Below are 16,628 nucleotides of genomic sequence, written 5' to 3'. Positions count from 1 at the left end.
ATATATATATATATATATATATATATATATATATATGAATGTTTTAGAAATGAACAGTGCCCTCTAGTGGTGTATTTCAGAACTATCTTTAGTAGCATTTTACAATAAGGTTCAACAAATTTCATTAGATAATGCAATTATCACAAACTTATAATGAACAGCCTATCTATCTATCTATCTATCTATCTATCTATCTATCTATCTATCTATCTATCTATCTATCTATCTATCTGTCCGTTTGTCCGTCCGTCCGTCTGTCTATGCAGAAAGCATACTTTGACCTGAGGCAAAACTTCCACAGTTACACAAATGTGACTCCATAATCCTTTGGTGATCTAAAGTGGAATGCAGACTAATTATATAAAAACACAGGCATTTTTTATATTCCCTCATTATATATTCCAGACTTGTAGCCAGAATTCTTTGAGCTTGTTAAGATGATATCAGTGTAGCAGGAAGTAAAGAAAAACAAACCCTCATCAGAGTGTGTTTTTGTGTCAATGATAAGTTCAGCTGTGCCTCATCAAGCTTCTCAACACTGCATATTTTTGTATCTGTTCCTCAGTGTTGGGATAGGAACTTCCATGAATATTCAGCAGATATCCGAGTACCGGCCCCCGCGGCACTCCGACATGGTGTAGAAATTGATTTCACAGTTGCCCGTGAAAGCCTGAAGTGTGTCTTAAATGTGCAATGATTAAAATCCCGTCCGGCTCAATCAAAGCCCCGGTGCTTCACGACCCCAGCAGCCGTTCTCCAATTTACACCTCTTAATTGTGTTGCTGTACCGCTGGGGGTTAGCGCGAGGGTTTAGAAGAGCCCGGGTGCGGACTGATTAAATCTTTTGTGGTGAAGGTGATCTGGGATCTCCCGAGGGATCCTGTGCTGACACACATCCCCACCCAGATCACTGACAGCTGCCAGACGGGCCCCTGTGGAGAACTCCGTGAATGAACACGGGACCGTATTGATCAAGGACTGAGTAACCTTTGATTGTTCGCCAACTTTAAAAAAACATCTGCATTTGGAGCCGTCATTCTATTGATTCCTGGGTTCATTTAACGCTGCCCTGCATGCAAAGTAATGGCATGTGTCTTAATTATGTGGAAGGTAATGAACTTAGTGTTAATTAAAAATTGAAAAGATCTCAGGCATTTAATGGGATGAACCTGTAGTTGTGAGCTTTGTTTTAGAAATCCCTCTGCCTGTACACCAATTAGAACATACAATGTGGCCACTTATAGTCATGATTTTATGTTTGCATGGGAGTCGGGCGCTCTAACAAAGAGACTGCAGTCTCTAGCATCAGTTGCTAGAGTGCCTCTTGATATCAGGGGAGTGAGGTTTACACACACAGCTCTTACCGGCCTTCAAGTAGAGATTTCTGATTCATGAACAAATAGTTCAGTGAATCAGCTTATCCAGTTTTTCATCCAAAGAACTTTATAGTTTATTAAAGTTATTAAAGAAATTGTCATAGATTCAGTGTTGTTAAAAGTCAAAAATGGTATGATTTTCTGTCTTCATGTGGAGATTTGTATTTGTTGCTCTTGCATGCAATTGCAGTGGACTGGGATTGAGGCTTACAGGATTCATAAAGGACATAAAAGTACAATAAAAGTAGTCCAGAAGTTGTCTGAACTCTATGATGAATTTATGTCAAGAACAGACCAAAATTTAAGTCTTATTCACTGAAAATCTTGACATTTTGACATCAGCTCCAGTGTTGGGGGTAACGCATTAAAAGTAACTTGAGTTACGTACTCGGATTACTTTTTTCAAATAACTGCATTACTTTTAAATTTACATTAAAATATCTGTTATTTTTTCAAATAAGTAATACAAGTTGCTTTATTTTCCTGTGTATTGACTGACATCTCTCCTGTGGCCATGTTGAGAGAAATCGAGAGTAAGTGTTGTGTGCGCTGTGTAAGCATGATGGTTATTGTAGTTCTAGACTAAATGTGAACATTTACTCATCTCACTTGCACAAAAACAGTCAGTATTTCTTTAAAATGAATAAAAACAGTGAAATGCGATCTCAGAATATCACACAAAGCTGCAATAATTAAATATATTAAACAAATACACTTTATGTATTTAATCTCACTTTATTAACCAATGTCTTTGCTGCTAATCTTCGATGATCCAATTCAACCATACTAATAAGCAAAAATTACTACACATTTGTGATCAGCTTGAAGCTTATTTATTTCACTTTTGGGTGTGAAAGGCCTTTACATTTGCCAAAAATAGAACTATTTTGTTGTTATAAAAAAATAAAGAGAAATAGTAATGCAAAAGTAATGCAATACATTACTTTCCATAAAAAGTAACTAAGTAACGCAATTGGTTACTTTTTTAGGGAGTACCTAAATATTCCCAGACAGCAACATAGTGTCGGCCCACATCTGGACCACATCTGGTCCGCATGTAATCCACATGTACCAGATGTGGGCTGGATCTGGGCCACACTATTTTGCTGTCTGGGTTGTAATGCATTACTTTTGAAAAGTAACTTTTCCCAATGTAATCCCTCCTGTTCGAACCGCACGCTCTAATGGCGCTTTTCGGTTTTGGTTTGGCATGGCTTGGCTTGGCTTGCTTTACTTTCGCTTTGCTTTTCCGCTACAGTTTAGTACCGCTTCATAGTGGGTGGGATTATAGACTGATCATTATTGCACCGCCTCTACTGCCGTGGATCCGCTCCTCGGCTACTAACGAGTCTGCATCTCATCTACTGACCACAATATAGCCATTTCTTTTTTCAATTTGCTTGCAACGGTTGTTTGAAGCAAGTCATTTAAAAAAAGTCGTGCAAACAAATGACACTGTGGTGGCTGTTACTGACTATTTAAATCTAGCGGGTTTGGTGTCTCGTGTTTCAAATCCTAATGATGCTCTCTCTGACCAATCAGTGATCTGCAGTGTTTACACATCACATTTAGTATCGACACTGAGCTCCTTGACGAAGATTTCTGATTCATGAACTAATAGTTCAGTGAATCAGCTGAATCAGCTGATCCAATTTACTAAAATAATTATTAAATTTCTCCTTTTGTGTGCCACAGAAGAAAAGTCAAATGTGTTTGAAATGACACTCTATGCACAAGTACTGTAAATGATGACAGAATTTTGGACCATTGAAACACACACACCTTCTCTGAAAGCGATGTTTAATCTATCCAGAAACATAATGTTGATCCCCACGGCTAATAATTACTGTTTTGCTTCCTCACTGCACAAATCAAGCTAATTACACCACAGGCCCCGTTTGCCTTATGGTTGAATTGCTTCTCTAACTTACTGCAGTGTGTACAAATATAGGAGTGTGTTCAAGCGTGATGGGTACAGACCCAGGGGGCCGAGCAGTTTAATGATTCTACCTGTTATTTCTCAAATGAACTGCTTTGGAAATTGCAGCAGTGGATCATATAACAAGGAAAATGCAGACATGATAGTTTATATCTCACACCGTTTATATCACATCTTGGCAGATTTTAAATGAGTTTTTCACTTTTTCCAAAATGAGCCGTCCAGCTGGTGCTGGGGTACCACAGGTGTTTTTAAATGACCTCATATCACCTCTTCCCTCCCCTTCATCCATCATGTGACAATGTATGGGGTCCAGAGGCTGTTGGGCCAACTGCCGGTGATCATTTGGAAGGGGACGCCTCCTTAAGCAGATGTTCTCTAGGGTTCCTGACCTGCTGTGTGGTTTCCTCACATCGGTTATATTGTGATTGTGGACTTGTGTAGTATTCTGACCGGAATTACTTTCCAGACACAATCAGATTAATTTATTTTGGTCACATGCACTGTTAGAATCGGCTAAAAAAACAAAACAAAAAAAACCCCAAGTTGCTTTTATATCAGTATAGCATGTACAGCAGGATCTAGTGGGAGTGCTTCTATTTTGAATTTATTTTTATTATTTTATTTATAATTTCATTTATTTTTGTACTTGTTTTATTATTATTGTTGTTGTTATTATTATTAATATTATTGTCATTATCATCATCATTTTTATTTTAGATTTCAAAATCCTAAAAGTCTAAGAGTGCTTCTGTTTTATTTATTTATTTGTTTGTTTGTTTATTTATTTATCATTTTCATTTTTTATATGTCAAAATCTTAGAAGTCTTGGACCACTAATGTGTATGCTTCTATTTATTTTTATGTATTTATGATTTTGCTTATTTTTTGCTATATATTATTATTATTATTATTATTATTATTATTATTATTATTATTATTTTTGTGTGTGGTTAAAGCTAAAACTATAAGATGACAAAAATGCTTCTATTTTTGTATTTGTTTTATTTTGACTTTTTTAATATCATAATTTCGACATAGTTTGTCATAATTTTGCCTTTTTATCTCATAATTATGACTTTTAAAGTAATAAATTCGATTCAGTAAGTCATAGCTTTTACTTTTTATGTCATAATTATGACTTATGTACAGAAGAGGATTAGGGCCAAGCATTAATAAAAAAATAAAACCATCTCGAGATTAAAGTTGTTAAATTTCGGAAAAAAAAATTGTTAAATTTCGAGAAAAAAGTTGAAATAAAATGTTGAGAATAAAGTCATTAAAGTACGAGAAAAACTCATTAAATTTCAAGAAAAAAGTCTAGATAAAATGTTGAGAATAAACTCGTTCAATTACGAAAAAAAAGTTGTTAAATTACGAGAACAAATTTGTTAAATTATGAGAAAAATGTCGTTAAATTTCGAGAAAAAAGTCGAGATAAAATGTTGAGAATAAAGTCATTAAATTATGAGAATAAAGTCATTAAATTACGAGAACAAATTAGTTAAATTACGAATTTGTTCTCATAATTTAACGACTTTTTTCTCGTAATTTAACAACTTTAATCTCGAGATGGTTTTATTTTTTTATTATTGCTTGGCCCTAATCCTCTTCCGTACTTATGTATTTGATAATTTACATTTTGTTTTTCTTATGTGGTGGAAATGGGCTTCCATAATGTTTTTATTTTATTTTTTGTACTTTTATTAATGTAGTTATAATTTTATTTTTGTAATCTATGATTATTATTACTATTATTATTTATTGTTATTATTATTATTTTAATTTAATATTTCAATATCATAAAGATAAAATCCTAAAAGTCTAAGACCACTAGTGAGAAAACTATTTTTTTCTGTTTCTATTTTTTTTTTTTATCCATTTACTCTAAATTTTATATTTCAAAATACTAAAATTCTGTTAAATTTCCTGTGCTCATTTGTAGGCGATTACCCAGCTCCCCGTGCGGTTCTGACCGGTCATGACTATGAGGTGGTGTGTGTGTCAGTGTGTGCTGAGCTGGGGATTGTAATCAGTGGAGCAAAAGGTGAGTGAGAAGAGCATTGTGGGATATGAAATAATATGAGGCAGTGTGTAATTCGCTCATCATACATCTGTGTTTGTCAGAGGGGCCGTGTCTGGTCCACACCATCACTGGGGATCTTCTGAGGGCTCTGGAGGGCCCTGATAGCTGTGTGCTTCCCCGCCTGATCTCAGTGTCCAGTGAGGGCCACTGCATCATCTACTATGACAGGGGGCAGTTCTGCAACTTCAGCATCAACGGCAAACTGCTGGCCCAGATGGAGATCAACGACTCCACACGTGTATGTTCTTAACTCTTTGCATTATCATACAGTACACACGCTGGTCTGGTTACACTGATAGAAAACATGCTAGTGTAAAATGAATGCATGTGAACCATCTAAATCAGGGGTGTCCAAACTCGGTCCTGAAGGGCCACTGTCCTGCAGAGTTTAGCTCCAACTTGCCTCAACACACCTGACTGGAAGTGTGTCTAGTCTGCCTAATGAGACCTTGATTAGCTGGTTCAGGTGTGTTTAATTGGGATTGTTGCTAAACTCTGCAGGATGGTGGCCCACCAGGAGCAGAATTGGACACCCCTGATCTAAATGAACCATTTAGATTTCTAAAGCAGTGCCTCTGTGGTCTAGTTACTAGTAATGCCTTAATGGCAGAAATACTGTTTGTCGAAGAAAAAAAATGAACTGAAAGTGAATTCTGGTAAATGAAAAAAAAACTTAAAAAAATGTTTTGTTTTAATTAGTTAAATATAAGAATGTATTAGTAAAAGAAAATGTACTGGCTAAAAGTATTCTTGTAGTTTGATAGACATAATATTTTAATTAATACATAATTAAATTCATTAAATTCATTAACAGTGTTATTGTTGTAATAATAATGCAGTTATAATATGCCAGTTGAATATATTATAAACATTACATTATCTATACAGTACATTTATATATTTATTATTAATAATAATAATAATAATAACAGTGTTTAAATAATTGGGAAACATTCAAAACATAATTGTAATATTATAATTATAATTAATACATTTAATAAGTATATTACATAAAAATATTGTTAATAGTATTAGTACTATATATATTTTATATAGTATATAGTAAAATCTTTTAATAGTATATAGTAAAAACCCCAAACTTTTTCAATGTTTTTTTAAGTATCTTATGTTCATAAAGTCTACATTTATTTGAACAAAAATAGAGTAAAAACGGTATAATATTATTAAAATATAAAATAACTGTTTTCTATTTTAATATATTTTAAAATGTAATTTATTTCTGTGATGCAAAGCTGAATTTTCAGCATCATTACTCCAGTCTTCAGTGTCACATGATCCTTCAGAAATCATTCTAATATGCTGATTTGCGGCTCAAGAAACATTTCTTAATATTATCAATGTTGAAAACAGTTGTGCTGCTTAAAGGATTAGTTCACTTTCAAATAAAAATTACCCCAAGCTTTACTCACCCTCAAGCCATCCTAGGTGTACATGACTTTCTTCTTTCTGACAAACACAATCTGAGAAATATTAATAAATATCCTAACGCATCCAAGCTTTATAATGGCAGTGAACAGGAAACAACGAGTATGAAGCTGAAGAAAGTGTCTCCATCCACATCCATCATAAACATATTCCGCATGGCTCTGGGGGGGGGTAATAAAGGCCTTCTGAAGCGAAGTGATGCGTTTGTTTAAAAATAAAAATAAAAAATTATTAAATATTTAACAAATTATAAAGTAAAATATCTAGCTTCCGCCAGACTGCCTTCCGTATTCAACTTAGAAAGAAAGTGTAACTGCCTTCCGTATTCAACTTAGGAATAAAGCACAACTGATGTTGCGTCAGTCTGGCAAAAGCTAGATATTTTACTTTATAATTTGTGATAATTTTTGTTATAATTTTTAAATATGGATATTTTTCTCACACAAATGCATCACTTCGCTTCAGAAGGCCTTTATTACCCCCCCCAGAGCCATGTGGAGTATGTTTATGATGGATGTGGATGGAGACACTTTCTTCAGCTCATACTCAAATACTTTGAATGTTGCGATCCTATCGGACTTATGATAGCAACCTGAATCATAACAAAGCACTGTTCGCCAGAGGAGAACCGGCCCCCGGACTAAGCCTGGTTTCTCCCAACACTCTAAAAAATGCTGGGTTAAATATGGACAAACCCAGAGATTGGGTTGTTTTCACCCAGCCATTTTTTTTCAACCAATTTTGGATTAATATAGTAAATATAGTGGAGTAATATAGTAAAAGGCATGTTTTTGCTCACCCCCAAATAGGGGCAAAATGTGTGGGATATTTTAAGCTGAAACTTGACCAGACCAGAGACTTATATTACATCTTGTGAAAGAGGGCATAATAGGTGCCCTTTAACCCAACCTGCTGGGTTTGTCCATATTTAACCCAACTTGGGTTGCTTTTAACCCAGCATTTTTTAGAGTGAAGGTATTTCTCAATTTTAACACCTATTTGCCACTTGTTTGCCACCTGATGTCAACTGTTGGAGTTTGGGTTCCTTGCCGCTGTTGCCTTTGGCTTGCTTAGTTGGGGACACTTGACATTTGACTTGACATTTGATATTCAACAGTGCATTGACTGCCTGCATTGACAGCTGCTGTGCAGCCAAAATTATGTACCAGTTATCAATGTCAAGCTGCTTTGACACAATCTACATTGTAAAATGCGCTATATAAATAAAGGTGACTTGATTTGACTTGACTCATTGGTTTCCATTCACTGCCATTATAAAGCTTGGATGCGTCAGGATATTTATTAATATATCTCAGGTTGTGTTTGTCAGAAAGAAGAAAGTCTTATACACCTAGGATGGCTTGAGGGTGAGTAAAGCTTGAGGTAATTTTCATTTGAAAGTGAACTAATCCTTTAACATTTTGTAGGAAACCATAATGGATTTTTTTAGGCTTCTTTGAGCAGCAAGTTTATAAGTACAGCATTTAATTGTAATAGAAATCTTCTGTAACATTATACATATCTTTACTGTCACATTTTATCAATTTAATACATAAAAGTATTAACAAAAAAACATCTTACTTACCCCAAACTTTTGACTGTAGTGTATCAGTAATAATATTTGGAAACTGGCTACCTAGAACAGGAAATATCTTTCTAGTTACCAGTGTTACTGGTGGGTGGTGGAGGTGTGTTAACGAATCATTTTCATCATAATTTTCGTCAACAACATTTTTTCACGGACGAAAACGAGACCATGACTAAATAAAAATGCGTTTTGAATGACTAAAACTATGACTAAAATCTACTCTAATTTTCGTCAACAAATAAAAACGAGACGAAAATGAAAGAGAGGGACGATTTGGTAAGATATCCAGTCAGGACTGCTGTGTGGAAGATTTGAAGTGTAATGTGCTGATCTAACCGCGGGAAAAAGTGGCGCTGTTGCGCGCTCTACAGGCTCGTGCAGCAGCAGCACTTCAGACTGCTTCACAATTATGAATAGCGCACATTTATGCCAAGCGATTGCTTATAAGCTAATGTTGATGAATTATGGCAATGTTTACTACACGGTTTATATGGTAGAATGTTTTAGGCGGTTGTAAAAATGCATATTTATCACCCTCATGAGTAGCCTGCTACTACAAAGGCTACAGTGCAGACTGCAGACATTTCAGAATAAAAGTTACGGTGTATTTCGGGATGGTTTATAGACCTTATTTACCAGAGAAACAAGCGCGCCGCCATCTTTATAAAATTGTCTTTGAACTTCCGTTTTGCGGTAGCTCTGTACATTTCTATGGCATCGCTGTCAAAGAATAATTAGTTGGTTAAGTGGATTTACTTGTTGTAGAGTTAATGAAAGATCATGAGCATTGTTATGTTTGAAGCAGATGTCTTAACAAATGTCAGTAGGTCGGGAAGATTTTTAAACGAGCAGTTCATTCATAAATGTAATATCGCTGTGGAAATACAAACCGGAAGTCAAAAGACAACGAGCGCAACGCTGAAAAGGGGCGGGTCTACATAAGGTCTATAATTATTTTTTTTTCCTGGTCATTATTGTTATTTTGTTTACACAAACTGTATTTAATTTAATTTCTATTTAACTCATAGTAAACTACTGTATCTTCTGTCACAGGAAGGAAAGACTTAGAACATTATTTGACACATTCAATATATTTTACAAGTATAAGGGTTATTATAGTTAACTAAACCTAAAACCAAAGAAATCTTCATTACTTGAAATAAACATTAACTGAAATAAAAATAAATATATAAAAATGTAAACTTATTTTATTTCATCTAGTTTCTAAGCTTTAGCTTAACCTGAGGTATTAAAATAACAAACAGAAATAAAAACTTATAGACATTTAAAAGCAAAACTAAAAGACATAAACACAAAAAATACTAAAACTTTTAACTAAAATTACATGAAATTAAAATGAAAGCAGAAAAACTAAAAATCAAATCAAAACTATAATAGTACCTCAATGAAAAGTGTGTCAATCCCTGAAAAGTACTGAATTTTGCTCTTTTGTGTCTTTTTGCACTTGAACGGTCAAAAACCATCTGCTTTGGGGAGCAAAGTACAGTTGGGAGAACATAAACAGCTTGGGGAATATCAGATGTGCCTATATCAGTGTATAGGATCTGTGTATTGTTAGAGAAATGCTTAATGCATTACAATTTAACTAAATTGTAATCTACTAAAACTAAAACAATTTCCGATGACTAAAATATGACTAAAACTAAATGGCATTTTAGTCAAAAGACTATGACTAAAACTAAATCAAAATTTGCTGTCAAAATTAACACTGCTAGTTACTGTGTTAATGTAAAGGAAATGGTGCTTTGATTTGAATGAAGCAGTATTTCATACACTCAGGCCGTCCTCCTGAGCAGCGATGGGCAGAATCTAGTGACTGGAGGAGATAACGGGGTGGTGGAGGTGTGGCAGGCCTGTGACTTCAAGCAGCTGTACGTCTACCCTGGCTGTGACGCGGGGATCCGAGCCATGGACCTGTCACATGATCAGAGGTTTCGCTTTTTTTCGCTTTTCACTTTATACTTTTACTACACAAAGACAAAGCAAATCCTAAACTGGTTTAAACCTGACGCCGTCTTCTGTGTTTCCAGGACTCTGATCACGGGCATGGCGTCCGGTAGCATCGTGGCTTTCAACATTGATTTTAATCGCTGGCACTTTGAGCATCAGAACAGGTACTGAGAGCGATCAGCCAACCAGCCTCGGGTGGTAACGTGCCATTACAGGAGGTGATGTAGCAACAGAAAACATGTGGAATGAAAGAAGTTGAAGAAATCACAGCAGTTTAAGAGATCTCGGCTGCTTGAGCAGACATGCACAGGAGCGATTAAGAGATGACTATTTCAAAATGAATCGAGAGAGCACAGATGGAGGCCAGCATAGTTTTTTCATAAATTCACTAATTATTTTATCTAAATGTCATCTGAGCCAACAATATTCTTGTTGAAAACAGCCTCTTTACTTGTAGTCCCATCATTTTAACTGACAGTAACACTTTGCATAGAGCCATAGAACAATATTTTTATGAGGTTTATTTTCTACTGGCTTCCAGTGTATTTCACTTTCTCTAGGTTTCTTTCTACAGGCCTTCGGGAAAGAAAAGCTACCTAAACAATAAACAACAAAACGTCCTTTCTCTGATGCTGAGCTCATGCGGTAAAATATCTTTCAAACTTGTCTCTGAGGCTGCTTTCTATTCTGCAACTGAATTGTTTGTCCTGTGTTCTTTTTGATATGATTATAAAGAGAAGAAAAAAAGAGAAGCTCTTTTGTTTTAATGTGACGTCCTGTAATGTCCGTTCAGTCATTCTCCTAATGTGAGGATGAATGGTTTGTCTATTGTGGATGTATTTGATTTCAAATTGTGAGCCAGATTGTATCTGGACTTCTTGATGGAAGATGCAGCGTTAAGACATTGTTTCGGTATCATTTGCAGTCCAAGAATACTCGACGTGTCAAGCACTAAATGAGGATCAACGCTGATGGTGCTGGAATAGATCAACTGGGCAAATATCATTGTAATTATTGTGCAGTTTTACCATTTAAAATTATATATATGGTTTTACATAGTGAGAAGACAACAGTGAGGATTTTAAACCAGTATTTGCACTTTTAACTGATTTTTTTGTTTTTGTTATGCTGTATCACATTCAAATACATCAAGCCTTGTACATCTCAGAAAACATCAGTTGAATTTTTTTTTTCCACAAGATGTCACAATATTTTGAGGATGAAGAGGGTGCGCTAAACATCATTTGTCATATTCCTTTGCTCTATTAAATTGTCTACTGCCATCAAGATCTTTCAGAATTGCACTTGTAAACAGAAAACAACATTGTAAAATCGCTGCTGTAAGCAATACATTATGTATGATGTATGTGCATCTTTAATTCTATTGCATAATGTAAATCAAATCTATTACTCAAGAGTTTATCAAAACTAAACTATTTTTAATTGTTTTAGTGCAAATATGTGAAATATTCTGCTGTAAGAAGACAAAGCATTGAGTTTTTTGCCAATCCACACGATAAATACGGTGCCATATAGTTACCATTTTATTTACAAGAATAGCATTTAGATTTGATATACTGAGCAATGGTTATTTTTAAAACCTTAAAAATGAGTTTACCTTAATGTCATGTTTATGTTGAAATGCCTCAGATTTCAAATGATTTATTTGATGTGAACAGTTTCCATCAGGAACATTGACATTGCAAGTAATGGTGCCTGCTAATATAGCAGATGTGTTTAAGTTAGTTTCTTTTTAGTTCAAACTGTTCAGTATGTCCTAGTGAATCATTGTGATGAAATGTGTTAGCCTACTTTTTATTTATAATAAAAGATGATGAAATGTACTGCAATGAGTGCTGTTCCCTTGCATTAGTGCATACAAATGGTGTAGTGCACTACATGTACATTGAGAGTAAAACAATTCACAAACAAGGCTTAAGGCTAGTCCCAGACTAAAAGGCATGTTTGAACGGTCTTAACTGAAAATAACTTGCACTGATATATCTTAAAATATGTCAATGCCATTGTTTTGTCTCAAGATGTACACCAGTAATGTATTATTCTAAGGCGTTTTTATGAGATACTAAAATATCCAAATTCAACTCATACTTGCATTACAAGTAACGCGAGTTATGTAATCAGATTACTTTTCCAAGTAACTACTAAAGTAACTTTTAAATTTACAACAAAATATGTCACTTTTCAAAAAATGTAATGCAAGTTATTTTGTTTTCCCATGTATTGACTGACAGCTCTCTTGTCCCTGTGTTGAGAGAAATAAAGTGCAGAGTTGTTGTGTGCGCTGTGTAAACATGATGGTTATTGTAGTTCTAGATTAAATGTGAGCATTTATTCATCTCGCTTGCACAAAAACATTCTGTATTTCTTAAAATGAATAAAAAGAGTAAAATGCAAACCTTCAAACATTAAATGTTATATTGTACAAATATACTTTATGTATTTAATCTCACTATATTAACCCATGTTAAGGCTGCTGACCTTCGATGACCCAGTTGACCGTTCGCAAAGACCCGTCCCTTAGTTACTTACTGTTGCTATGTCTGACAAGCCATGCCGCTCTCTCACGCCACACATCATGTTGTCACATCGCGGATCAAAGAGGACACTGACAGCACGTCGACAGACAAGACAGAGCAGGTTACTTTTGATATGAAACGAGTCTCAAATTTTGTAATTTTTAAAGAAATTTAAACAAGAAACAGCATTTTGTGGCTCTTTAAAGTGTCGTGACAGATCGCTGTAGTGCGTCAGTTCAAGCTGCTCGTGAACCGATCATCTCTTCCTACTAGTTAATTTATACCATCAAATAAACATGAATGAACATCAGAAGGAATGTTGTTTCAACCGTTGAAAGACGCAAGTACACACCATTTTTCAAGTTCAAGTCCACCAACGTTAATCTACTAAATCCCCTGACTGCTTTGTCGTCGGACAAAACGGCGGATTCGGCGTTATGATTGGTTAGATCACCTCTCATTTAAAGGTGCCATCGAATTAAAAATTGAATTTACCTCGGCATAGCTGAATAGCAAGAGTTCAGTACATGGAAATGACATACAGTGAGTCTCAAACTCCATTGTTTCCTCCTTATATAAATCTCATTTGTTTAAAAGACCTCCGAAGAACAGGCGAATCGCAACATAACACCGACTGTTACGTAACAGTCAGGCTCATTAGTATGTACGCCCCCAATATTTGCATATTCAAGCCATTAGACAAGGGCAGCCAGTATTAATGTCTGGATCTGTGCACAGCTGAATCATCAGACTAGGTAAGCAAGCAAGAACAATAGCGAAAAATGGCAGATGGAGCAATAATAACTGACATGATCCATGATATCATGATATTTTTAGTGATATTTGTAAAGTGTCTTTCTAAATGTTTTGTTAGCATGTTGCTAATGTACTGTTAAATGTGGTTAAAAGTTACCATCATTTCTTACTGTATTCACAGAGACAAAGAGAGCCGTCGCTATTTTCATTATTAAACACTTGCAGGCTGTATAATTCATAAACAACTTCATTCTTTATAAATCTCTCCAACAGTGTGTAATGTTAGCTTTAGCCATGCAGCATAGCCACAAACTCATTCAGAATCAAATGTAAACATCCAAATAAATACTATACTTACGCGATTAGACATGCTGCATGACGAACACTTTGTAAAGATCCATTTTGAGGGTTATATTAGCTGTGTGAACTTTGTTTATGCAGTGATAGAGTCGAGAGCTCGGGAGGGGGCAGAAAGCACGCGATTTAAAGGGGCCGCAGCCTGAATCTGCGCATTTCTAATTATGCCTCAAAATAGGCAGTTAAAAAAATTTATAAAAAAAAATCTATGGGGTATTTTGAGCTGAAACTTCACAGACACATTCAGGGGACACCTTAGACTTATATTACATCTTTTAAAAAAACGTTCGATGGCACCTTTAAACTCACTGCGAAGGGTCAATTCAATCATACTAACAAGCAAAAATTACTTTAGGTAAAGTCAGTGAGTGTTGAACTTTCTTCAGCAGCAGAGCTGAAAGGTTTGTTTGAGCTGCGCCCTCTACTGTACAGTAGTGAATTTGCACTTCCTTCAGTCTAGGGCTTATTAGTTTCACTTTTGGTGTGAAAAAGCCTTTACATTTACCAAAAATAGAACTTTTTTTTATTATTAAAAAACAAACATGCAAAGCCCAGCTTAGATAAGGAAAAGTAACGCAAAAGTAACATAACATTACTTTTCATAAGTAACTAAGTAATGGAATTAGTTACTTTTTTGAGAGTAACACAATATTGTAATGCATTACTCTTAAAAGTAACTTTCGCCGACACTGGTCTTTGGTACAGCTCTGCTTAGCTTTATGGAATACACTGATGATGTGTGATGTCTGCGCGGAGGAATGCAAACACATAGGGTGACATTTGGAATGCTATAATTGGACAAACATCGTTTGGTCCTGAGACTTCCACAGAAGATATACATGTTTTAATATTTAGACCACTTCTGTTATTGATTGCCATCAGGATGTGGATAGAGTTTGAGCCAGTATAACAAAAAAACATTCCCTGCCCTAGATTTAATCTGCTTTGTTGTGATTGCAGAAAACGTGCAGAACAATTAAAAAATATATACAATTAATTTTTAATAAATTGAAACAGACATAAACACAAAAAAAGTTTCTGCTTGAGGAATCATTTATTCACAGGTTTGGCTTGTTGCTGAATGCACCATTATTCAATGCTACTTGGAAGCGAAGGCTCTTCTTCCAGGAAGTCAAGCCTAAATGACATTTGATGGGAGAGACAATGGACAAGCGATGGATATACATCTATACAAATATACAATGTGTAATCAATGCTTATGCACTGAATTTTGCATATGAGCTAGATTATTTCCTTTATTATAATGACAATCTACATCCTATTCAAAAATAGGTTGATCACGGATTGTTTTCTAGTCTAAACAAGCAAATACAGCAGATACATTTTTAGTTAAAAAGCAAATACATGCTATACCTTAAAGAACTACTCTTTTAGCCTTTGTGCTTTTCATTTACCCCTTCACGGTGTCACCGGAAGCCTTTACATGCTGGAGGCTTCAATAAGCTGTTTAACAATGTTTAATATTGAGAAGCAACAAACATAACCAAGACTGGTCTTCACTGAGACTATTTGTTTGTGGATGGGGTCAACATGTACAGATGGTACAGTAAATGGGTATTAAAATGATTATCACTCATACTCAGAACACATGCAAGACTGACACACTCGGTCCTTTACAGCAAGTGTGCAAAATCCAAGAAAAACACATAAAGGGATGAAAATAAAATGTCTAAACGTAAGAATTTTCGAGCCCAGATCAATTTAATAGTTAACTTGGATCCCACTTTATATTAGCCGTCTTTAACCTCTAAGTATTTACAGCAGAATAATATCATGTATATACTGCACAATAAAAGTACTTATTGTGTATATGTTGTATTGCAAAACACTTTTGCTGCTTTTGAGGTGGGAGAGGTGAGGTGAGGACAGGTTTTGTGGCATGATTCAGTTTAAGAGTAGAATTAGAGGTTGGGTCAACAGTGTTATTATACAATTAATTAAGTGATTACAGAAATTACATGCAGGTATTTTTTAAATGTAAAAACATGTCTACACAATAAGTGCATTGTATCAAATGATTAAATGTTAGTACATAGTCTAGTAGTTTAAGATACTTAATATAAAATGGGTCCCTATGTTGGAATTTGAACAGTTATGAATATATTTATTTTAAAAATCAATCATCTTTTTAAATTGTGTTTTGCAATCTTAAAGTAAAAAGTACGGAAGAGGATTAGGGCCAAGCAATAATAAAAAAATAAACATCTCGAGATTAAAGTTGTTAAATTTCGAGAAAAAACTCGTAAAATTTCGAGAAAAAAGTCAAAATAAAATGTTGAGAATAAACTCGTTAAATTACGAGAAAAAACTCGTTAAATTTCGAGAAAAAGTCGAGATAAAATGTTGAGAATAAACTCGTTAAATTACGAGAAACAACTCGTTAAATTTCGAGAAAAAAGTCGAGATAAAATGTTGAGAATAAACTCGTTAAATTACGAGAAAAAACTCGTTAAATTTCGAGAAAAAAGTCGAGATAAAATGTTGAGAATAAACTCGTTAAATTACGAGAAACAACTCGTTAAATTTCGAGAAAAAAGTCGAGATAAAATGT

At 34.8% G+C, this 16,628-nt stretch overlaps 1 protein-coding gene across 1 annotated transcript in view; it reads left to right on the top strand.

Annotated features, from left to right (window-relative positions):
• Positions 1-12,250, top strand: part of nbeab (neurobeachin b) — a 388,285-nt gene extending 376,035 nt beyond the window's left edge. Inside the window, 5 exon segments of the mRNA XM_048159945.1 lie at positions 5,261-5,362; positions 5,443-5,639; positions 10,236-10,387; positions 10,487-11,051; positions 11,332-12,250. Of these exon segments, the coding sequence (XP_048015902.1) occupies positions 5,261-5,362; positions 5,443-5,639; positions 10,236-10,387; positions 10,487-10,577 (542 nt within the window). The 3' untranslated portion in view covers positions 10,578-11,051; positions 11,332-12,250.
• The last annotated feature ends 4,378 nt before the right edge of the window (positions 12,251-16,628 follow it).

This window comes from Megalobrama amblycephala, linkage group LG16 (genome assembly GCF_018812025.1).
Source record: "Megalobrama amblycephala isolate DHTTF-2021 linkage group LG16, ASM1881202v1, whole genome shotgun sequence".
NCBI lineage: Eukaryota > Metazoa > Chordata > Actinopteri > Cypriniformes > Xenocyprididae > Megalobrama > Megalobrama amblycephala.
The sequence above is the reverse complement of the archived record's forward strand: the minus strand, read 5'-3'. Positions and strand labels throughout refer to the sequence as shown.